The 24,838-nt window shown below is 44.5% G+C and overlaps 1 protein-coding gene across 3 annotated transcripts in view; it reads right to left on the bottom strand.

Moving 5' to 3' along the window:
- Positions 1-1,218: 1,218 nt before the first annotated feature.
- Positions 1,219-24,838, bottom strand: part of Bcat1 (branched chain amino acid transaminase 1) — a 67,377-nt gene continuing 43,757 nt past the window's right edge. For all 3 annotated transcript variants that reach the window (XM_057781863.1, XM_057781856.1, XM_057781871.1), the window contains exons 7-11: positions 17,162-17,304; positions 11,479-11,564; positions 9,092-9,232; positions 6,653-6,727; positions 1,219-3,142 (exon numbers count right to left, since the gene is read on the bottom strand). In XM_057781863.1, the coding sequence (XP_057637846.1) occupies positions 3,101-3,142; positions 6,653-6,727; positions 9,092-9,232; positions 11,479-11,564; positions 17,162-17,304 (487 nt within the window). In that variant the 3' untranslated portion in view covers positions 1,219-3,100. The remainder of the gene's footprint in view (positions 3,143-6,652; positions 6,728-9,091; positions 9,233-11,478; positions 11,565-17,161; positions 17,305-24,838) is intronic.

Raw genomic sequence — 24,838 nt, 5'->3', positions numbered from 1 at the left:
TACGTTCAATGTCCAGCACCCACATGGCGTCTCATACCTGTTAAATTCTATTCCTAGGAGTCCCAACATCCTTCTTTAGGCATGGGAATCTGCCACATATATGTACACAGACAGACATGAAATCAGGAAAAAAACATCTATACACATAATTGTAAAAATGCATATGTAACAAGTGCATTTGGACAAGTATGGATTTGGCTTTATTCTCTCAAAGGCAAGTGCATCTGAGGGCAAGTTGATCAAGACCTAATTTGGTTACAAGGTCTTTTTTATGCTATCCGGTTTTAACCATGTGTCTTTGTAAAGTATTTTGTATTCTGAAGGTAACTAGCCACATGCTGGAGCATCATTTGTCAGGGAGGTGAACTCATTACGGCAGTAAACAGGAGAAGACCAGTTTTAGTAACTTTGCTCACAGCTAAATACCTCACAAAAGCAAGTAGAGAGAAGGGGACTGATTTTGCCTCAGTCTGAGGAGATGTGTTCTTCAATGGCAGGAAGGTTTCATGGCCAGATGGATGGCTGCGGGCAGCCCCGTGGTGAGAAGTCCAGGCTGCTTGTTCACAGCCTGGTAGTTCGGTAAGCAGACACAGGAATGCCGTCACTCAACAGGTTCCTTTCCCTTTCGTGGCCCACATTCCAGCCCAGTAGGTCTCTCCATCCAAACTCAGGGAGGTTCTTCTCCCTTCAGATGACAGTCTGAGAAACCCTCGGACACCCCCAAGTGGATGTTTGAGATTGGCTATCACAGCAATCGTCTTTCTGTGCCACACTGAAAGGCAGGGACAAAACACCGTAACCAGGGGAGATGGTTTGTTTGCTTGATTTACTCATGTGCTGTGTTAGGGGATGGTTGGGAGCATTCTATAGCAGGCACACAGAGGTCAAAGGAAAACCTGTAGAAGTCAGTCCTTTCCTTCAACCAGGTCAGTCCTGGGACTGAATTTATGTCATCAGGCTGGGTGGCCAGGACTTTCCTTCCTGTGCCATCTTACCAGCCCAGGGTGGTTCTTAAATGCCCCTTTTATTTCTTGCTCAAACATCTGGGATGGTCAAGTGGTTTCAGGTGTCTGGTGCCCTCAGTCCTTACACTTGGTGCTGCTGTGGCTCAAACATGCCCACTCCATTTACTGCAGCTACTGCCCAAACCTTGGGACATACTATAACTTCACACACGCAAGGTTGATGGTTTCACGACATGAAACAGTGTGCTTTTCAGTTGTTTTATTGACAGCAGCAAAGTGTGCATAATCACAGATCTGAAGAGCCTGCCAACAATGAAGAATTTATCTGTTGCAGAATACAACCACCTAGGGTTCTTAACACAAACATAAAGCGCTGCACTCAAGATGGCTGTGGCACAAGGCCACCTCTGAGTGCGTAACTGTGCTTCTATAAACCCTTCACCCAGTGTCCGCCATGTCACCACCTTTACACTACCGTCTCTTTAAGTTCCTTCAAGACCTTCTGACCATGTTCCCTGAAAGCCGGGCCTTGTTCACAATGCTTCTTTCTTTCTGTCTGCTTAAGAAAGAAGCTGGGCCTTGCAGTGATGTGGCCCCTGTACTGCCACTGAGACACTGTTGTTCAGCTGACGCTGTTCCCTCCCACAATCTCCGATGTCAAAGCTTGCAGTAAGTATTTGCTCTCCACACCAACATCACCAGGCGTGGTAGCAAAGGAGCACAAATCCTAGGCCTGTGTAACTCAGGCTTCCTGTGTGGAGCTATGGCTGCCCAGACATCTGTGGGAGCACATCTGGACACCGCTGACTATTTAGACTCGGGCTCCTGACTCTGAATGCAAAGGCTAAAAAGCAGACACGACTCTCTCCTGGATACACCGGGAAATGAAAGACCTTTTTACTCCCAGTCCCTAAACAAGGGAAACACTGTCTGGAATTATTCTGTTACCCAGCCAGGTGGCTCATCAATGCTCACCAAAGAGAATGGCACAAAATGTGGATGAAGATCAAAACCCAGAGCGTCTCCCTACCTACCCTTCTGTTTGGCATTTAACACTCAAAGTACAGCATTGTCATTTCCATGTGGCTGGCACTTTATCATGAATTCAGTTCCAAGATAACCTTAAAATGTAACATCATTCTCCCAACCGACCATGATATAGGAGTCAGTGTACAAGAAAGACAGCGTGAGGTGATGCTGTGGGTGCGTCCAGAATCGGGCATGGCTTCCGAAAGTAGTCCAGCACGGAGACAGGAAGCACACTTCAGTGTTTGTTTTTATAGTAAATACATACCGAACACCTACCATGTGCTGGGCTTTGAGGATACAACCATCTAGAAGGCATAGGGCCCCTAGTCCATAGCAGCATGGTGAGCAGGCAGTTCAAATATTATAGAAAAGGCAGTGGGGGCAAGAAGCTTGAGCCTCAGAGACCCCAGGTGAAACTGCGGCAGACCATGATACCAGGGAGGGACAGTTCCTCCTTAGATTGGACTTAAGGACCTACAAAAGCATGGAGGGAAGAAATCCAGGTGACTGCATCTTTGACTCAAAGACAAAAAACAAATCAAGACATGACCGTGCCCAGCCATCATGCGGCTTCACAAGGCAGAGGCAGGAGGACTGTGTTGAGTCTAAGATCAGCCTGGGCAGACATCAGGGAGTACCAGGCCAGCCAGGGCTACCTAGAGAGTTCAACTCCCAGCCAAAACCCAAAAAAACTCACCGGCAACAATAACAAAAAGCCCTGCTCTGAGTGTTCCCAAGGCTACCCACGAGCCACAGGGACACCACCTATGAAATGTCCTCAGCCATCCTCCCACACATACAGACGTCTCATTGGTTGGGGGAACTCTACCTTCTGCTAACAAACAGACATTTGGATCTTGTGCAGGACAAAGGGAGGCATCGATATCTTCTCAGAGAAAGCTCCGGTAGAGAAAGCGACAGTAACCAGTCGCTACCGCATTTACGGGTAATATCTGGTACTGACAATTTCCTGTGGCTCAAGGAAAAACCTCAACTTGGTAACACACGAACACTGCAACTCTAACATAGAAAACTAAACAGGCGGTCACGGTTCGGGGCAGAGGTCTGTCTTCTGTGGCACACCACCGACCCACTGAGATTTTCCATCAGGGTAGCACGATTGTCCAGTCACTCTCCTCCCGTCCGTACTACGACAAAAGCAAAAACACATGTTTCAGTGTAAAACCAAGATTTGAGCAAACCCGAGCAGCCACAACCACCAATGGGCTCCATTACTGCACCGCAGAGCGCTTGGCTGTTAAAAGCACAGACGGACCTTCTAGAGGACCTGGGTGTCCACACACAAATGTCTGATTCCAGTTCCATGAATTCAAGGCCCTCTCTGGCCTCCACACACTTTCAATCCCTCCAGCATCCCCATACACACGTAACTAAAAACAAAAATCAGTCTACAAAAATATCAGTAAATCAGGGGTGACAACACATGCTTGCAATCCCAGCCCTTGGGCGATGGAGGCAGGAGGATCTACAGGCGTTTAAGGCTAGCCTGGGCTATATGAGACCCTACCTCGATCAATAAAATGAAAATGGCCTTATTGTGAACCTGTAGCTGCCTTTTCCCATCCCATAACCAAGAGCTCATTGTTCATACTGCTTTCCCTGATCAAGAGGTACAGGCTCCAGCTGCCCTGGGGCAGGTATAGCCGTGCCGGTTCCATCCAGACAGGCAAACATGCTTTGGAAGGGGAGTCTGACACTTTCAGTGATGTGAAGTCAGCTGGGTCTCCTTCAGCGGCCCTCGTTTGAAGGCCTTTCTCCAGGGTGACGCTACTGAATGACAGCAGAACTTTAGGGTGTGTGGCTTGGTCACCTGCCACCTACCAATCTCAGAGACCAGACCAACATGGATTCTCTAAAACTGTGAGCTGGACAAGCTTTTCCTTGTAAATCCCTAGCCTCGAGTGTTTGACTACAAAGGTTACCAATGCCACATGGTTTAAGACACTTTTCCTATCTTTTCTTAGAATATGTAAATACTTAAGAACACCACAAGATTTGGTTTAAAGAAATTTATCTCGGCTTCTTGTTCCTTTCAGTGAAGAAATATTACTGTCTGTATTCTCTACCCTAGACCCCGAGCTAAACCCCAGGTGACATAAAGAGACGGAAAAACCTCCAGCATTTAAACAGCTGGAGGAGAGGACAAAGGTGTGACTGATTATAAAGGAACGTCTGGGTCTTAGGTGACCCAGGAGGTATTTAAAAGGTTCCCACAGAGGTTCAGTGATGGGGGAGAGTCTTCTGTTTTGTGTTAATTTCATTGGTTAAATAAAGAGACTGCCTTGGCGCTTTAATTGGACAGAAAATTAGGTAGGCGGAGTAAACAGAACAGAATGCTGGGAGAAAGAAGCTGAGTCAGGCAGTCGCCATGATTTTCCCACTCCAGACAGACACAGGTTAAGATCTTTCCTGGTAAGCCACCTTGTGGTGTTACACAGATTATTAGAAATGGGTTAGATCAATATGTAAGAGCTAGCCAATAAGAGGTTATAACTAATGGGCTAGGCAGTGTTTAAAAGAATACAGTTTCCGTGTAATTATTTTGGGGCATAAGTTAGCCATGCGGGCAGCCGGGTGGCTGGACACAGCCCCGCCACAGCCCTGCACAACAGAATTATTTCGGGTGTAAAGCTAGCCGGGTGGCGGGAAGCGGCCGGCCGCTCCTCACATCAGTTCAGGGCTAGCCTGGTCTACACCGTGAGACCCTGTCTCAAAAGCAAACCCAAGGATACAGAGTCCCACAAGGGATGGATGCTGAAGGACAGACGTGACCCTATAAACCAAACTGTAGGAGGTTCGGCAGAGGCAGGCAGCATCACGGGACACAGAGCATCTGGAGAACAGAGCTGACCTAAAGACTGGGCGCTGCTGAGGCTTGGTGGACAGAAACAGAAGAACAGGCAGCAGCGTTGCCCACGCTTACCTTGGCTTCTGTTAAAAAAAAAAAAAAAAAAAAAACAGGAGTGCTTTTCCTCGTTGGTTATAAATAGAAAGAAAGGGGGGAAGAAAACAGAATAACCTTGTATTGAACTCTCGCCCGCAGCAGGTATTTATGATAACCTAGCACCCAGGGCAGTGTGGATTATTGGTCCCAGGGAACAAGTACTTACTTAGTCTAGCACTCAAAGTCTAAATTTTAAGTCAGAGCCTCGGTTTCTCTTTCCCTTGCTTTGCTGGTTATTACCCTTGTCTTCAAAATCTGTGGGACACTTTGTAGGGAAACATCATGTTTCCATGTAACACCCAAAGAGATCGAATCTCAAACATGATGTAACACCCTACTTTTCTTGCCCCTCAGTAATTACCAAAATTGTTGTTCTTGGAGACAGGCTAGCTAGTCCCTTGGCTGTCATCAGTACCAATCTGCCCTCTTGTCAGGGAATAATTTGGAGACTTCAGGACACAAGCAGAAAATAATTGAGGGAAAAAGATGTGGTTTTGATTGTGGGCGGTTGGCCCTGGTGCTGACACACGCTGGGAAATGTACGGTGCACATGCGTGGTGAGTGGCACTTCCTGATCCCCTGTGCCTGTGCCTACGACCTCTTTGTCTCTCTGTTCTGTATGAGTTCCGAGTGGATTGTTGGGCTTCGGTGTGTTTTTAAAGGCCACTGTCTCGTAGCCTAGGCTGGCCTCAAACTTGCAACGTATCTGACGGCCACGAACTTCTGATCCTCCCACCTCCAACCCCCAAGTGTTGAACTGTAGGCGTGCACACGAAACCCGCTGGCTGTAGGCATTACAACCCAGGGTGCCATGGGTGTTAGAAAGCCTGCTGCCAGGCAAGCTACATCCCCAGCCCATGTTAGAGTCAGTGCCACCATCGCGAAGGAACATGAAGTCAAGAGAGAAAAGGGCTGGTTTTCTCAAATGTTCTACCATGTATGTCCTTTATTATTTGTTTCTTTTTCCAGTGTGTGTGTGTGTTATGCATTTCCATATGTATATAGGTACATGTATATGTGGATGTACATGTGTGCACATGCATGGAAAATCCCAAGGCCGACATTCTTCTACCTTATTCTTAGAGGTAGGGTCTCTCAGTCAAACCCAGAGCTCACGGATATGGTGGTCTCACTAACCACTTAGTTATTCACTTAGTAATTCAGAAGCTGGAATTACCAGCTGGGTTGCTATGTCCATCCAGTATTTATATAGGATTCTGGGGACCTGAGTACTATGGACAGTGAGCATTTTAATCACCCACCCCCTATATGAATCTTTTCTATTTTAATTTTTTTTTTTAAGACAGGCTTCACCATATATTCCTGGTGGACCTGAACTCCCTATGTGGAGCAGGCTGGCCTTGAAGTCAGAGATCCCCTTGCCTATATCTCCCAAGTACTGGTATTAAAGGGGTGTGCCACCTCACCAAACTTCTTATGATTATGAGCCCCAAGGTCGGTTTGTTTGTGATATTTTCTTTACTTTTATTTTTTGTATCTGAATGTTTTTGCTGCATGTGCATACATGTACCATATGCATGGAGTGCCTCAGGCATGCAGAAGAGGAACTAGGGCTGTGAGCCCACTTGTGGGTTCTGGAGAATGAACTCAGGTCCTCTTCAAGAGCAGGAATATCTTAACCTCTGAGCCATTTCCTAGCTGATCCCCAAGCCCAGCTGGTAAAAACATCTACCTGGATATCAGTCAACTTTTCCAAGATACGGCTTGCAAGCTTGGGCCCATTCTCCATTGTTGGGATGTGCAGCATCTGTAGAAGAAGGGAGAGAGCGCTGAGGGTGGAAGCACACATGACAGTGACAGGAAGCACATGTGGCACTCCTGTGACATCAGAGAGGCACCCCAGCATACCTACCACACACGCTACCTCCTACACCCGAGTTATCTCTGCTCAGAATTTGAAAAAAAACAAACTCAGCCAGAGACAGCATGTTCGTTTCCTACCAACTCAATCAAGCGCACAGAAGGTTTGGGTGCCATTCTCTGGACAGTCTAGGGGATTCGGGAGACTAGAAGAGGTCCCTGAAACAGTAGAAGAACTCACCCCAGGATTCTAAGAATTCATAGGATGAATAATTGCCCTCTGTTGAACCCTCTGCCAAGAATCCAGAACTCAAAGATATTTTGCAACAAACCAAAGCAAGTGATTTCAAAGGGATAAATTAAAGCAAGTCTCATCCCCATTCACAAAAGGGTTTCTGGACCTGCATCGAGGGCAAGGTGCACCTCCAAGGACTGTAACTCCCATGGGAAGGCAAGCTAACTTCATAGCTGAAAGAGATTCCGTGCCCGCAGTGTGTATCTGAGTCCTGCCCGTTCATGCCTTGCTGGCAGGCTGGCTTTTGATGCTTTGATTTTAGTAGCTATCTCATATTCTCAAACACTCTTCTTATTATGCCTTTTAGTGTAATAGGATAATTGCAAGCCCTTTGGGCTCTGAAGGCCTCCTAGAAGCATTTAGGAGAAGCATTAAAAGTAAGTTAACCTTTGTAAACTTTTATTTCTAGAGTGGAGTAACAAGTGGATTTTAGTTACTAAAATGGACCAATATCACACATAGACACTGCCAAAAAATACTCAAACTAGCTTCCTGCAATCTCTTCTTTCCCTCTTTGTTTTTCTCGATCCCTCTCTGGCATGCATGCCTCCCTCCCCAGTTCTCTGCCACATGGATAGAAAACCAGGTAGTTCTTCCACAGTGAAATAATCTGTACATGAAACTGTATCAGCAACCACGCCTGGAAAGCAAACACTGAAATGTCAAGCAAAACATCATCACCATCATCATCATCACCATCATTGTAAACCCAATCAGTAGAGGTTGTAATGTTGAACGCAAAAGTCTTATAGGAATAACAAGCACACAGCTACAGAATAATGCCTACAGTTACAGACTGCCTGTATACCTATAGGATAATGGCTACAGTTACAGACTGCCCATATAAATATAGAGTAACATTGACACATTTATAGAATGCCTGTAAAAATAATTCCTATCTTTACACTCTGAAAATAGAGGTTGAACTGGGCAATGGTGGCGCACGCCTTTAATCCTAACACTTGAGAGGCACAGGCAGGCAGATTTCTGTGAGTTCAAGGCCAGCCTAGTCTACAGAGTTAGTTCTAGGGCAGCCAGAGCTGTTACACAGAGAAATCCTATCTCAAAAAGACAGGCTGAATGATGTTCACGAGGACTGGGTTGCTATAATGGAGAGAGGTCTCCAACTGGCAAGATAACACATACATGGCACAAGTCAAATGGGTAAATGGGGGCTGGAGAGAGGGCTGCATGGTTAAGAGCACGGGCTACTCTTCCAGAAGACCCCGATTTGATTCCCAGCACCCACAGAGTGACTTACAACCACCTGTGGCAGCAGTTTCAGGGGCTCCAGCACCCTCTTCTGGCATCCATGGCATTGTGTGTACACAGTGCCCAGACAGACATGCATACAAAATAGCCGTACATGTGAAATAAAATAAATCTGTTCTTTAAAAATGGGAAAGTGTAGGAAAGAGGTAACCCTCGAATTGTTCCAGAGGTCTGAGTCAGACAACAGTGACGGCGGCAGAGGACAGAGCGGGCAGTTCTCATGTGCATTTTGTGCCTATTGTCACTCCGCTCCCTCGGAAGTGGGAACACTGAGCTTCCTGCTGTGCAGCCTACCTCAGCAGGCAGACAGAGCAAGGCAGCTGTGTTAGTCCCCCCCACCACAGCTCCACACTTGCCAAGGACACGGCTGACTCGCTATTCATGTCTGAGCCCTCACTAAACCACCGGGAAGATGGAAGATCTGTGCCAACACAGGTCCAACCTGCTCAAATTTCCCTCACACATTCTATGACTTCATTATATGACAGGTAAGTGTTTATGTATTTCAGAATTCCATTCATTTATCTACTTACTGATTGAGAGCATCGGGCAACAGAGTGCGGTGCTGTCAAACACACGAGAAGCTTCAAGAGTTGGTTTCTTTCCTTCCGTTATGTGGGTCCCAGGGACCAAAACTCAAGTTTTCAGCCTGGATGACAGGTCTCTCCACACTGTGCCATCTCACCAAACCCAGGGCACAAACTGACTTTAGAAATGACTAACATATAGAACCTTTTGTCTTACCTGGCCTTTGTACAGAACTCCTGAGACTGGACAGACAATGCCGGCCGTCCCTGAGCCAAACATCTCCTTCACTCTATTCGCCTCCAAGGCGGTGGTCAGGTCATCCATGGTGAGGTACCTCTCGCACACCTTAAACTCACCCTGTGTGGAACAGCAAAAATAAACAAAGAAGAGAAAGAGAAAAGTCAGTGCTTACCTTTGGGTCTGGCTGAACTTCCAAATGACGGCTTTCACAAATGAAGTCATCAAGATGTCCCTGTGCATTCATGGCGTGTTCTCACACATGCCTGGTTCAAGACCTACATGCTGTCATGGATTAGGTCTCCCACTTACTACATTCTCCACGCCTTTGATAATAAAGGAGAACAATTGGTGGCATCATACATCAGTACTGGGGGAACTGCCATTTCCCACATACCTGCCACGTGCTAGGCTCTGAAGGTGTCGTCACCTCCTCTACTTCAGAGGGAGGACACTTGGCTTCCAGAAGGTTGAGGGGCTTCCTTAAGACCAAACAGCTAGGGCTGGAGAGATGGCTCAGTGGTTAAGAGCATTGCCGGCTCTTCCAAAGGTCCTGAGTTCAATTCCCAGCAACCACATGGTGGCTCACAACCATCTATAAAGAGGTCTGGCGCCCTCTTCTGGCCTTCAGGCATACACACAGACAGAATATTGTATACATAATAAATAAATAAATATTTTTTTAAAAAAAAAAAGACCAGGTGGTGGTGGCGCACGCCTTTAATCCCAGCACTCGGGAGGCAGAGGCAGGCAGATCTCTGTGAGTTCGAGGCTAGCCTGGTCTACAAGAGCTAGTTCCAGGACAGGCTCCAAAGTTACAGAGAAACCCTGTCTCAAAAAAAAAAAAAAAAAAAAAAAAAAAAAAAAAAAAAAAAGACCAAGTAGCTAGTAAACAGAGGACTAGATTTGAACTAAGCCTGATCTGATTGCTTTCGAAACCGGTAAAAATCATAACTAAGCTGGTATGACTGAAGTAGTCACTGTTAGGAGCCAATATTTTGATTTTATGAGAATTAAACCTAGCAGTGTTGTGATTTTGTACAAAATTAAATTGCTAAACAATTTGTGTTCCAGAAATCAGCAAACATTACTGACAATAATTAAGGCCTATGTTCTGGAGAGGAAAAAAAAACCAAGAAACCAGAAATAACCCATCTTGCAAGTCAACAGAATCGTGTTCACCATTATCTCTGGACTAGCTCCCTAGCAAGTCGCAGTGACTCCGAGTGCCTCTTGGCACTCTGTCTGTTTAAAGCAAGCTTTAAAACAAACTACAGCTAAGAAGTCAAGAAAGACCCCTCCATAATAACCTGTTTTCCAAGCTCGGGAACAGGAGGTGTGGGACACAAGCAGGCTCACACCCTGTCATCGGGCCTTGCATACTTGGTCGATTTGTTCTCCTAATAAAACAAATTACTGCGCTTCGAAAAGCCATCTCTCCAAGTGCAGACACATTTGGGACAGGGCAAGCTGTTGGAAATTAAGCCAACGGTTTGCAAATGTCATGTCCGATGTGGCAGCCAACAGGCGGTAGTTGGTTCTGTCTACTCTGGACCCGGTAGGATTGTTTAGCCATTTCCTATATGTTCAGTCTTTTCCAGAGAAACCGCTGGTCCGCTCTGAGATAATGTATGTATCTAAACTTTTGTCTGTGAGGACTATCCTGCCACAATGTGCTCAAAGCCTTCCTTCCCATGGTCTCTGGGGACCTTTAGAACACATGGGTCACAAGCACCAGCCAAGACCCACGCCAGCCTGCCAGTCCACTCCACATCTACCTCACAAATGCTGCGTCACTTCAAATAAAACACGCTTCAATACTCTTGCCTCTTTTGCATGGATTGGAAAGTCTGTTGAAAACAACTTTATGTTTGCTTTAAGTGTTTTTAATTTTAAAATGAGCATGTGTAAAAATCTAAGATGATGGGGGGGGCGTAGAGGGAGAAAGATGGACAAATCAACATTTTGCTGATATAAATACATCAATGAAAATCCGTAGCTCCTATAATGGTCATAGACACACTGGAATAAATATGTCACCAGTGCAATGAGGAACACCTCACAGTTGAAGTTAAGGGCTGCGTGGAAACACCAGGCATGGCGCAGGTAAGTTAGTAGCAGAAGACGCCCCATATACACTGAGCCTAGTCAGAAGCCCTGCTCGCCAAGACAGCCTGTTCAGCTGGCTCTGTGTGCCCTGCTAGAGAATACTTACCGGCTGGTTTTGCCAACACAGACCTTCTAGAGAGATCTTTGGCTCGGGGGAAGATTTGAAGATTAGATACTATTGGTGGGAACCGCAGGATATGATATCATTTTTGATGATCTCTGCTGGACTTACGGAAGTTGGGACCAAGGGCACTCACCCACTGCTGCGCCAGCTCGATGATGCTCTGCCTCGTCACACCCGGGAGAATGATGCCATCTAGTGGAGGCGTCGCCAGCTCTTCTTCTGTTAATTAGAAACAGGAGTGCTTGCAAAATCTCACTCATCAGACATGTCGCCGCGATGGCCATTGTTAGGAACATTTCCCACGATCAGACCAATAACCAACATGCAGGTAGTTAACTCCACTGTCCTGCATCGTTAGGCCTCTCGAAGCTCTACTCGGTTTTCCGCCAGGTACTTATTTTAATACAAGAACAAGAGAGACAGCTCAGTGGGTAAGAGCAGGTATTGCTCTTGCAAGGACGAGAGTTCTGCTCCCAGTACCCACATAAGAGGCTCACAACTGCCTGTAACTCAGTTCCAAGGGATCTCGTCCTCTCTTCCAGAACCCATGGGCACTGCACTTGTGGGCACGTTTCTTCACGCAGATGCACACACATACACATAATTAAGAACAACACGAATTTTCTTAAATGAGCAAAACCAAAAAGGGACCAGCAAGATGGCTCAGTGGATAAAGGCATCGGGTTCCAAGTCTGGCGCCCTGAGTTCAACCCCCCAGAAACCCCGTGGTAGAAAGAGAGAACTGATCCCACAGGGTGTCCCCTGACCACCACACATGTGCACAGTGTGCATGCTATTTGTTTTACACAACGTAAAAGAATGCACTACAACTTTTGTAAAAGAAAGATTTTTTTTTGACCCAGAAAGGTAGCGCCTTATCTAATCATCTTTCATGCATCCTTCAGCTGTGGAACAATGAAATGTTTCGAGGGTAAGAGATACAGGCTGGTGACTGCTCAGCCCTTAGGAGCACTGGCTGCTCTTGCAGAGGACCAAACTAGGGCACCTAACAATTCTGTGACTCTAGTTCTGAGGATCCCAGCACCCTCTTCTGGCTGCCAAGGGCTCCGGCACACATGTAAAGCACATGCAGTTTCTAAGGAGTACACACATGCACACGCACACACACACAAATAATAAGAAATAAAGTCTATTCTCGGAAGTGAGAATTAAGAAATGCTCTTCACAATAAACATCTAGATCAGAAGGATTACTTAGTGAATAAAAGCTGGTAGGCACTTAGAGCAACAATATAAAATCGTGCACAGGACCCACGCCAGTGCCATAGCCAGCAACCCTGTGCCTCAGAACCGGGTAGTCTGAGAAGGGAAGCCCGAGTCAGGGCCTGAGTTCAGATCCCAGCACCCATGTAAAAGCTGAATGGGGTGGCTCATATCGGTGCTGCAGAGGCAAGGATGGGCTGACTAGCTAGTCCAGTCAAATCAGTAGGCTCACCTTGTATCTCAAAACATAAGGTGGAAAATACCCTACTTCAATTCTGACCACTTAAGTCCTGGGAACTGTGGAAGGGCAGTACTCTGAACCACTGGGGCATGCCCCAAGCCCCTATAATAAGCATTTTTTTTAATTTTACAAAATGAATGAATGAATCATTTTTGCTAGGCTGCTGCGTTTGATTTGGAGAGATTATTTTCTGAAAATTGCATTTTAGAAAGAAGAAATTGGCTCTGGCAATGTTCCTGAGGCTACTTGTCATTTGAAGTGTTAATGATCTCAAAATAAGCGTGTTTTGTGATAGCTCGTTAGCTAGACACAGAAGTGTGTGCGTCTGTATGTGTGTGTGTGCAGTTTTCACACACACACAGACCCTTCCTACAGTTAGCTCAACTCTAAGACAACACCAAGCTAAACACAAACAGCAGCCTCCACGTGTGCAAAGACTGTTGTGTGAAACGGATTTAGCATCCAACTGTAACCACTAGCCTGAGGTCACGGAACAGAACATCTGTTCCACTGGTCCCCAGACAGAGCCGATGACATGCCGACATTTGGGTGAGAAGCAGTCATTTTCCCCTGCCACCCAAACACTCGCAGGAGCCAGCGCCGGGGGAAACAGAACCCTACAGACGCAGCCTGTTACTCAGAGAATGCCGGGGGCTGGTTACCGCCCTGAGTTCTGTGAGCCACTGTTTTCTCTCCCTCATCACCCTCCCAGGAGAGACACACGAGGATGTGTTAGAGTGTCGGATCCCGGCTGAGACAGAGAAGAGGACTAACAAAGTTCAAGGCAGAGGGCTCTGTTTATTATTGTACATGTGTGAGTGCCCGTGGATCTCGGGGAACTGGAATTATGGGCAGCTATGAGCTGCCAGACGTAGGTGCTGGGAACTGAATTTGGTCCTCTGGAACCAGAACACTCATCCCAGGCCCACTCACTCCCACCCTGTTTTACTTGGTGGTGAACACACCAGCTGAGGGAGCACACTGAGATGAGAATCTGCTTGAGCGAATTATAAAATCTACTCTTACTGAGGACTCCAATATTTTACAAAAGTCGGGAGACAAAGCCTCTCATTTCTACTCTGATCTTACTCACAGCCATGCAAGAGTGCTCTGTGAACGCTAAGGAACAGTTAGTCACCAGAACAGCATCTGGCTAACTTCTACAACTATGACACAGGTTAAGTCCTTGGCATCTCCCATAAATTATGGCATTGCCTTTTTTCTGAACGATGTCTGTCTGTGCTTGTGGTGGTGTGTGGTGTTGGGTGGGTAGGAACAGGCACAGGAGTGGGCAGGGAAGATGATGTCTCCTGAGTGCAGAGGTTGGTGCCTGCCACCTCTCCGGCATCATCACTTCAGAGGTATATTTATGAGAAGTCCCAGCTTGAAAGCCCCACAATTCCAACGTAAATTTTGTTTATGTACAAGCAGCAGGAGAAGAAGTATACCTAGTGCAGCCGGCTGGACCATATGCCCAGGGCCAGAGGAAACACATCCTGAGATACACCGTGCTGCACTCTGCCTCATCTGAATCACCTCTTTCCCATTATAGCAATAAAGCAGGGATGGGGGGGCTCCCACAAGACTGGGAGCTTGTACCTACAAGTATCATTTAATTCTCTCTGTGTGTGTGTGCGTGTATGCATGCACATGTATGTAAGCATGTGTGTGCATAAACATGTGTTTGTTGGTGAATGTGTCCATGTATGTGCATATGTCCACATGCATGTGTGTGTACATGTACATGTACATGCATAGGCGGGTGTGTATGTGTATGTGTTTGAGGGTGTGCACGTGCATGCAGTGTGTGTGCATATGCTTGTGGATGTGGGTGTGTACATGTGTGTGGGGTGAGTGTGTACATGTATACATGTGTGTGCAAGTGTATGTGGGTATGCACATGCATGTGTGCATATGCATGTATATGTGGGTGAGTACATGTGTGTGTGTGCATGTATACATGTGGGTGTGTGCATACATGCAGAAACCAGAGGAAAACACTGAGTCCCTCTATTGTTCTCTGGCTTATTTTTGAATCAGGGTCTCTCCCAGGATCTGCCTATCTCCACCTCCTAGTACTGGTGGTAGAGACAAGAACAGCCAGCCACACCCTGACTTCATTTCACATTTCAATGTCCATAATTACTTTCTGTGAAATAAGCAATCGAGAAATATAAACAGGTCTAAAAATGTGCTCCTAAATTACACATACCAATCAAAATCCTAATGGTCAATGCAGGTCTAATTTGTTCCTTGCCCTGCGTCATTTAGTCATTTAGGTCATATTGCTGTGAGATGATGCTCTCGTACACTGTAAAGATTTGTCACTCATATTGGTTTAATAAAACACTGATTAGCTGGGCGGTGGTGGCACACGCCTTTAATCCCAGCACTTGGGAGGCAGGCAGAGGCAGGTGAATCTCTGTGAGTTCGAGACCAGCCTGGTCTACAAGAGCTAGTTCCAGGACAGGCTCCAAAGCCACAGAGAAACCCTGTCTCGAAAAACCAAAAAAAAAAAAAAAAAACCAAAAATAAAAAAATAAAAAAATAAAAATAAATAAAACACTGATTGGTTTATTGGAAGTATGGGTGGGGCAACCAGAATAGGAGAATTCTGGGAAGAGGAAAGGCAGAGATGCAGTTGTCAGCCAGACACAGAGGAAGCAAGATGAGAATGCCTCGCTGAGAAGATACCAGGCCATGTGGCTAAACATAGATAAGAATCATGAGTTAATTTAAGTTGTAAGAGTTAGTTAGCAATTAGCCTGAGCAATGGGTCAGTTTATAACTAATATAAACTCTGTGTGTTTATTTGGATAGTTTATAATTAATATAAGCCTCCATGTATTTTTTGGCACTGAAGGACTGTGGGACCCGGTGGGACAGAAACTTCCTTCTCCACCACATAAAGTGTCAACATTTCACTGAACCCGTATCAAAGGCAGACACTGAGCATTCAGGATGCTGGAGACAGCCCTGAATTTTAAGCCACATATAGGGGATCGTGCTTATAATTACAGCATTCTACAGCCTGAGACGGGAGGAATCCTGTAAGTTTGGGGTTGGCACAGACTACAGAATGGGACCCTACCTCAAAAACAAAACAAAACAAAACAAACAAACAAACAAACAAAAAACCCCACAAAACCTCAAGCCAGGTATACTATAATTCCACACACATAGGAAGTAGAGGATCAGCCATGACTGTATAGTGAGTTCAAGATCTTAAAAAAATAAAAGAACAGAATCTCTGTGATTTACATACAGTGGCAGGAGTCAATGAACATGTATGGCAAGGTCAGGATATACACTGTGCATCTTGCATGGGAATTGCGGATACACATGTGCCAGGGCACCCAGATGGAGGTACCAGGACAACTTTGGGGGATCGGTTCTCTCTTTCCACCTTATGGGTATCAAGTGTTGAACTCAGGCTTGGTGGCAAGCATTCCCAACCACTGAGCCTCCTATACCTCCTTGTAGCCCTAAGAGTGTAGTTAATCAAATGGAAACAAAAAGAAAATCTATAGAACTTCTGAGATGTCATCAAAATGTGTAGCAACGACACCAATTCTCAAGAGAACTTGAGTGAGAGAGAGGTATGGGACAGAAGCGGAGCCCTGACAAGGGACAGAAGGGTCCTGACTTATGCCTTTAGCATCACAAAGTCAAACAAAAGTCAAAGGGGCATCTCAGCCAAGCCTAGCGAAGCATGCCTGTATCCTCACAAAGTTGGAAGCTTAGGTAAGATAGCAAGTTCAAGGCCACTGTGAGTATGCAGTGAGTTTAAGCCACCCCAGGCAACTACAGAGAGCCTCAAAATAAACAGTAAAATGGAGGCCACAAGTGTAGCTCTAAAACGAGCTTACCTAGCATGTAGGAGTTCAATTCCCAGTTCTGAAAAATAAAAGGAGGGTTGTACTAATCCCCCCCCATAGCCAATAGATGGTTTATTAGCACATATTACTTGGTACAGATTGAACAACCACTGAACTAACCAAGACTCAGCACTAGCAACATTACTGTGACACTATATGTATTTTGTCTGTATGTCTGTGCGTTGCATGTGTGCAGCGCCAATGGAGGCAGGAAGAGCACATTGGATTTCCTGACACTGCGTAACTAACAGTTGCGACCACCACGTGGTTGCTCAGAACAGAACAGAGGTCCCCTGCCACAGCAGCCACTGCCCTAGTGTGCTGAGCCATCTCTCCATCAGCTGAGGTTTAAGCCACAGGCTCAACCCAAACAACAGAAACAAGAATATAAAACCAAGTCTGATGCCAGCTCCATAGCAGCCTCTGGACCCTTGTCATCTCAACGGTTGGTCATATCACGAGAAGAGCAATTACCTCCATCTTCGTTTATCCAGTAGAGAAACAGATTCATGGTGCCCACTTCGGTTATCTGGTCGTCCTTGCCATACAGCCAGAGGACCTGCTGACAACCATTCTCTGCTGCCTCACACTGCGCCAAAAGGGATGCACCGTAATTGCTAGAGGGGAGAAGAAAACCTGCTGGTTACGAATGTGTGTCGAGAGAGAGAGAGAGAGAGAGAGAGAGAGAGAGAGAGAGAGAGAGAGCAACATGACTCCAGAGTGCATGTATGGAGGTCAGACGACAAATCATGGGAGTTGGTTCACTCTTACCATCCTCCCCCCACCCCCCACAATGAGATCTGATAATGCCTACTAAGGCAATGAGTCACTGTGCCCACCCTTAATCACAAAGACACACACACAAAGACAGACAGACAGGAACACATGCAAACACAAGCATGCGCACACAAGATATCACTTTAATACATTACTCTATCTTCAGAACATTAAAGAGAGCGCACTAGAGACTCTAACACCAAAGAAATCTATGTTCACGGGCCCATGCAAGACCATCACAACTGAGCGGAACAAGGAGAATCACATGCATGCCCCCAAACAGCGTGCCCCAGGTGCTACAAGAAAATAAGACAGGACACTAGGCAAATTCTGGAAAGATGAAGCTAGAGCCATAGAACAACAGAATAGGGCTACAGGCATGATATTTCCCAAGACCAGCATCTCAGTGGACCAGTTCTCAGTGATGGCCAGTACGCTGATTTGCAAAGTTTGAATTTGATGGCCACACCTTGGCCCTACATCATCTAGCAATGCTAGATGTTTGAGACAGGGCTGAAGAATCAGGAGACAGGACTGAACCATTTATTAAAATTATACAAGGCCCAAAAGAAGCCTTCACTGATTTTTTGCAAAGATTGACCTCACCTGTAAACAGAATAATATCAAATCCAGAAGTTAGACAAATATTAATCAAATCTTTGGCTTTTGAAAATGATCATTCATAATGCAAAAGAGTGACTAGGTCTTTAAAGGCAAGATCAGCACCCAAAGATGAACAGATCAGAAATACAGCTAATATTGGATCTCACTTATGAAATTACTTTGACAGAAGTGATTTCTAAAAATTTTAGGAAAAGTCAAAAGGTAAGATGTTCTAATTGTGATAAACATGGTCATCTGAAAAGGGATTGTAGGCAAGGCATTCCTAGAAATAATTTTTTTTTTTTTTTTTTTTTTTTGGTTTTTCGAGACAGGGTTTCTCTGTGGTTTTGGAGCCTGTCCTGGAACTAGCTCTTGTAGACCAGGCTGGTCTCGAACTCACAGAGATCCGCCTGCCTCTGCCTCCCGAGTGCTGGGATTAAAGGCGTGCGCCACCACCGCCCGGCTAGAAATAATGTTTTTTTCTAGAGATAACCCAAACAGAAAACCCAGCCTTCTGAAGTAGACGGAAAGTGTGGCAACAGCCAGCATTGGACTAGGATGGAGAAGTAATCCTTTACCCCTGCAGACTGTGTTGGGGGGACTCTGACAGGCCCCAATATCAAATTTGGCTCAATCACTCCCTGTCACCACTGAGGAAACTCATCCACAGAACAATTAAAGGACGTAATGCCTGTTGTTACAAAACGTACTGTGGACGACAGAACAGCTTCAGCAGGTAAGACAAAACTCTCAGGAGAGACTGTAAAGCAAGGAATTTGGCAAACTTCTATAAATGATCAATGATCAAAGCAAAAAATACAAATAAATGCATAATAATGGAAGGTTTGGTTAACACAGGCACAGATATAAAATAATTGCACCAAAATCTCTGCATCCAGATTGGCCTCTTTAGGGGGTAAATATTTGAGTTTCTAGGAATTGAAATTGTGTCTTAGGTAAATCAAAGTGCAAGGTGAGTTGAGTGTTTAGGGCCAGAAGGACAGACAGTAAAATTAAAGCTATACAAATCTAACACGGCAATGGGTTTATGGGGACATGATTTGTTGCAGCAATGGAAAACACAGATTAACATTCCTCCAATCTCAGAAACAAACCATAAAATAAAGAATGCTTCTGAGAGAAATACTAAAAGGAATTAAGAGTCACCAACCATTCAAGTTGTACCATAAGCAGGGCACAACAGCTGTTGATCTTTCAAAGCTACCAATAGCCCTGCCTTTAAAATGTTTAACTGAAAAACCTGTCTGAGTGGATTTAAAAGACTGCTTTTTTATTATATCTTTACAAGAACAGGATGGAAAAAAGTTTGACTCCATGGTGCCCACTTATAATAATGTCAACCTGTTAGAAGATACCAGTAGAGTGTCTTGCCACAAAGAATGTTAAACAGCCCCACCCAGAATATTTTGTACGACAGTCATTGGAAATAATTCTTAAAGTTTCCTCAATCTATAATTTACCATTACATGGATATCTTATTAGCTGATTCGAATGTAGATAACAGAGAAAATTTTTGAAGAGAATTTTGCCTTGTTGGGAATTATAAAGTGCTCCTGGGAAAAAAAATACAAAGAGATTCTATTAATTACCTAGGATAAAATATAGTTTACAAAATGTATAAGATAGATAGATAGATAGATAGATAGATAGATAGATAGATAGATATAGAGAGATAGATAGACAGGCAGACAAATAGATGGATAGATATTAATGGTCATATAGAATAATAACTAATCCTAGAAATAAGCTTCATCTAGCTTCCCGTATGTGATTTTGGGCTTGAGTCTGAAGCAGGTAACTAGGAACTAAGTTTGAGCACCCCGGATGATTTAACAGATTGTGGTCCTTTAACATCTCCGAGATCTGCTGTATATTTTCATTTAAACTGTTTAAGTTTTCTGCAGTGAACCATGACTATGCCTGGTAGTAACCTCTGAGGTCTCCAGAAGATGATGGCATTTTACAATGACGAAGCCACCTAGACTATGGCAGTGCCACTTAGCCAGATCAGCTTTGGACTACAAACCGTTCAGGACAACGTCAAGGCAGTTAGCTAAGATGGTTTAGCTTCAGACCACTCCACCAGGACTTCCAATAAACCCTGCATGTTCCCACTGTATCGAGACTGGACAACAGCTAGCTCTCCCAGAGCTTGATCATCATCTTCACTTTCTCAGGATCCCCTAAAGATGCTGTTGTCCCGAGACAACAGGAAGTAGTTTTAAGAACATGACGCCCACATTCCTGAGAAGTGGGGTGGGTGGTTTTGGTCATCCTGTAGTTACGGATGTTTATCATCATTTAGTGGGGTTGGTTGCAAGTTGTTATTGGCCATGGTCAAGGAGAACACTAAGCAAAGGAGGTTAGATTCTGGGATCTCTTTCTGAAAAGATAAAAAAAGAAAGGGAGGTGGACACAGGAATGATAGGATAAAATGAAACACTTTTAAACTAAAAAAAATAGCTATTAATCTCAAATATTTTACATTGGTATGGATTTTTGTATATTGATACAAATTTAAGGTTATTTGTTAGAACATACTATATGTATATATGTTCTACTCTTGTTTAATGTATTAATGTAATGTAATGTATTGTTTACTGTATTACAGCTCATTTAAAATGTAAAGTTTAGCTTCAAATAGTTTGAAAGTTATTATAATAAACTATTTAGGGTAATTAAGAAATGCAGGTTAATAGTCATTTATAACATGCAAACTTGGGATGTTTGGTGTGTTTTCAAAGTCAAATAGATGTTTTAGATAAATGATCTTCAAACACTTCAGAGAGAGAATATACTATTTAAAACATTTTAATAACATAAGGCTTTATTTTTTTTTAATATTTATTTATTTATTATGTATACAATATTCTGTCTGTGTGTATGCCTGCAGGCCAGAAGAGGGCACCAGACGTCCTTACAGATGGTTGTGAGCCACCATGTGGTTGCTGGGAATTGAACTCAGGACCTTTGGAAGAGCAGGCAATGCTCTTAACCTCTGAGCCATCTCTCCAGCCCCTAACATAAGGCTTTAAATGACAATGAAACAAGTCTTCTCCTGGCAGCACCAATCTACTTCGGAGAAGATAATGGGTGTCAAAGAACCTCCATATGGAGTTTGCTTTCATTTGTGGCAAATTTAGCCACTGGGAGAGAAACTGCCCTTGTCTCAATTGCTGTCAATAAGCTGTCTGTACTGGACAAGCAAAGGCACAAAAGGTGATTGCTGAACTTGGCTAAGACAGGGGAGGAGAGTCCTTCAAAATTCCAACTTCACAGAAAAGTCTATCAGATATCCTAGGCCTATAGGCCAAAGATGAATGCCCCAACAATGCAGAGGAACTTTGGCTGACTGTCCAGGCAGCCAGATGTCTCTGTCATTTCTATAGTTTTAGAAGTTGTTTGGTCTGCACTTCCTGTTTATTCAAGTAATATTCTATCCTTTCTGGTCTCTGATGGAATTGAAGACTAGATAGTTATATCATTTTTTTTCTTACCAAGTTCAGAAAAGAAACTTACAAAAGAGATATAAAGTTTATAAGGTTGAGAAACTACAATGTTTATCTAGGAAAATGTTTTAAGATCTAAAAAGATATTTTTAGAATGGTAATACAAGGTATGATAGAAAGTGGTCTACGTATAAAATTTGGACTCATCAAGATAGAATAGATAAGAGTATTTTCTCCAAAATTGCCAAATACAAATGAACTGGACATTATGAATGTAATTCTTACTATATATAGTTTTACTGTGTTAGAGCTAAAACATTTCCTTTTTATTTAGATAAAAAGGGGGAAATGTTACAGGATATTTGATCTACTGTTACACTCCAGAGCCAATGACCAACTGACAGAAATCAGCCATGAAGATTTTGGAGGACCCAGGATTCGATACAATAGAGAGGCACAGGAAAGAGTAGAGAGGGGCTTAGAAAGATTCAGGGGCTCTTTTGAGGAGAGAGAAAGTTAGCTGGACATTCCTCTGCTGCTTTCTTGATCTATCATGTTTTTATCCTGAGTTTTTATTAATAATAGAACAATTTAGGTAAATGCTGCAGGGCCCCTGTGGGAATGAAAAGAAGGAGGTGGATCCTCTGGAACTGGAGTGACAGGTGGTTGTGAGCCACCATGTGAGTGCTGGAAATCGAACCCAGGTCTTCTATAAGCTGCCAGTGCCCTTAACCACTGAGTCACCTCTCCACTCTCATTTATTAATTTTTGTAAGAAAGAACAAAACAATGATCTAGACCAGTGAGAACACACACGTCAGCATGCACAAGGACAACTAACTCTCTCTCTCTGTGACAGAGAGCACATGTCAGTGTGCACAATGCACTGGATTTCATTTCCATCATCATCTCTCTCTCTCTGTCTGTCTGTCTGTCTGTCTGTCTCTCTCTCTCTCTCAGGACAGAGAGCACATGTCAGACCCAAGTCTGTCTTTCTCCCCCGAAATCTCTAATTACTATAACCTACTTATAATTTTGAAGAATTAGTGGTCTCTAAAACTAAACCTGGTTAACGTAGACTTGACATTGTCTCAGCTGAGAAAACCACAGACCATTCTCTCCGTTAAGAACCCCAACAAACTGACCTAGTTTCTTCAAGCATTTTCCTTAACATCCTGCCCTGGGCCAGCAAATGGATCAGCAGGTAAAGGTACTCGCTGCCAAGCCTGAGTCTGATCCCACAGGACCCACACAGGGGAAGAAGAGAGCCAGCTCCCATGGGTTGGCTTCTGGCCTGCCTTGCATGCCATGGCATATACACTGGCCCATAGACACAAATAGATAAAGTAACTACAGGATAGATAAATATCAAAAAAAAAAAAAAAATTAAACAGATGCTGCCCTGACAGGGGAAGGAGGGGAAACAGGATTTGAGAACTAACCTGAAACTCAGGCCTGGATGTGAGGCCCATGGGAAGCAACTTCTCAACCAATACATCTCCATTATCTCAGAATGCCTCAGGCTCTAAGGGCTTGGAAAGTCAAGTCCCCAAGTTTCTTTAATGTTTAAATAGCCTACATTTTTTTTCTCTCTCTCTTTAGTGACTTCAAAGGGAAACCCAAAGTGTCCCGGCTTTATTACTCCCTGATAGATAAAGATTACGCCAGCACATAATATTAATACATGAGATGGTCAGATAATACACTCACGCTTTTAGCTTTGCCACACAATTCAATGCAAGCGGAACCTTAAAGCCACAAATGATACCCACACCCTAAACCTCAGAACCTATGACTATGTCAACTCACTTATGTCAAGGCACTCTGCAGGTGGGCTAATGTCTTCATACAATGCCACGATGATGGCCCAGGGACAACCATGAACTGGGAGAGGTACACATTTCCCCACCAAAAGATTGGGAGCAGCCTGCAGTTGGAAAAGGGCTGACTGACTTTAAAATTGATACCTGTGACATAAAACCTGAAGTCAGCAGCATGGACAGATGAGACCCTGGAAGGGGAAAGAAGTGACCAGTTGTACCAATAACAGTGGCAGGAGGGACAAAGAGGGGCTCCTTAACATTCTGCCCTTTTATAAGGAGACATTTATATTCCACGTTGGGAATCTAGACACATATATGAGAAACAAGGAGGCTGAAGAGATGGCAAAGTGGTAAGAACAATTGTTACTCTTGCAAAGGACTGGGTTCAGTTCCCAGCACTCATATGGCCGCTCATGACCACCTAGAAGTACAGATTCAGGGGATTCAAGGCCACCTTCTCTCCTCCAAGGAAACTAGGCAAGAACATGGGTCACAGACTTACAGGCAGGTAAAACTCTCATACACATATAATGAACTTTAAAACAGGAAAGGCAAGGACACCAGGGGTCTCAGAAAATTGCCTGACACCTCGAAGAGCTCCAACGATGGGCTGCTTTGTGCCTAACTCTACCTCCCCCAGGACTGCTGGATGCAGATGAGACGTGAGACAAGATACTAAGATGCTATTCTACCTTGTCCTCAGATGACAGACTCTGCGAATAGAGCTCACCTTCAATCGTCAGTGCCTGCCTCTCTGATCACTGGCATTTATGGTGAAAGACAAGATGAGCACTGATATTCCAGCAACACAAATCCACACTCTCCACATGTGTCTGTGTTTGCCATATGTCACCTGCAGCTGCCTACAAAGGTCAAAAGAAACCATCAGATCCCAGGGAGCCTCCTGACATGCAGGGACCTTAACTCCAGCTCTCTAGAGGAGCAGCAAGCGCTCCCAACTGCTGGGCTGTCTCTCCAGCCCCCATCTGCTCTTTTAAAGAGAGATTAGAATTCTGTCTTTTGTTCCTCTGTGGCAGATACTGTTCAAGTTAGATGTAACAATGTTACAAATACAAAAGACTGAAGGAATAAACCTGAAGCAACGAATCTATAGCTGTTGTGGAATAGAATATTTGTTTAAGTGTGCATAGATGTTACATTTATTTATGCTGCATTTGTTTAATATATAAAGATGTGACCCATTTGTTTCACCTTGCCTACCTAAGGCTCCTGATTGGCCTAATAAAAGCTGAATGCTCAATAGTTAGGGAATAGAGGGATAGATGGGGAAGGCAGAGAGAATAAATAGGAGAAATCTAGCCTTGAGAGAACAAGGGAGAAAGAGAACGAGACACCTAGGACCAGCCACTAGGCAGCACCCAGCCAGACAGACAGGGAGGACACAGAAAGGAAGGACATACAGAAGGAAAGAACGGTGAAAAGTCCCGAGGCAAAACATACATGAAGAGAAACAGGTTA

The sequence above is a fragment of the Chionomys nivalis genome, chromosome 1 (assembly GCF_950005125.1).
Source record: "Chionomys nivalis chromosome 1, mChiNiv1.1, whole genome shotgun sequence".
NCBI classification, from domain to species: domain Eukaryota; kingdom Metazoa; phylum Chordata; class Mammalia; order Rodentia; family Cricetidae; genus Chionomys; species Chionomys nivalis.
Note: the sequence above shows the minus strand (reverse complement) of the source record. Positions and strands in the feature narration are given on the sequence as shown.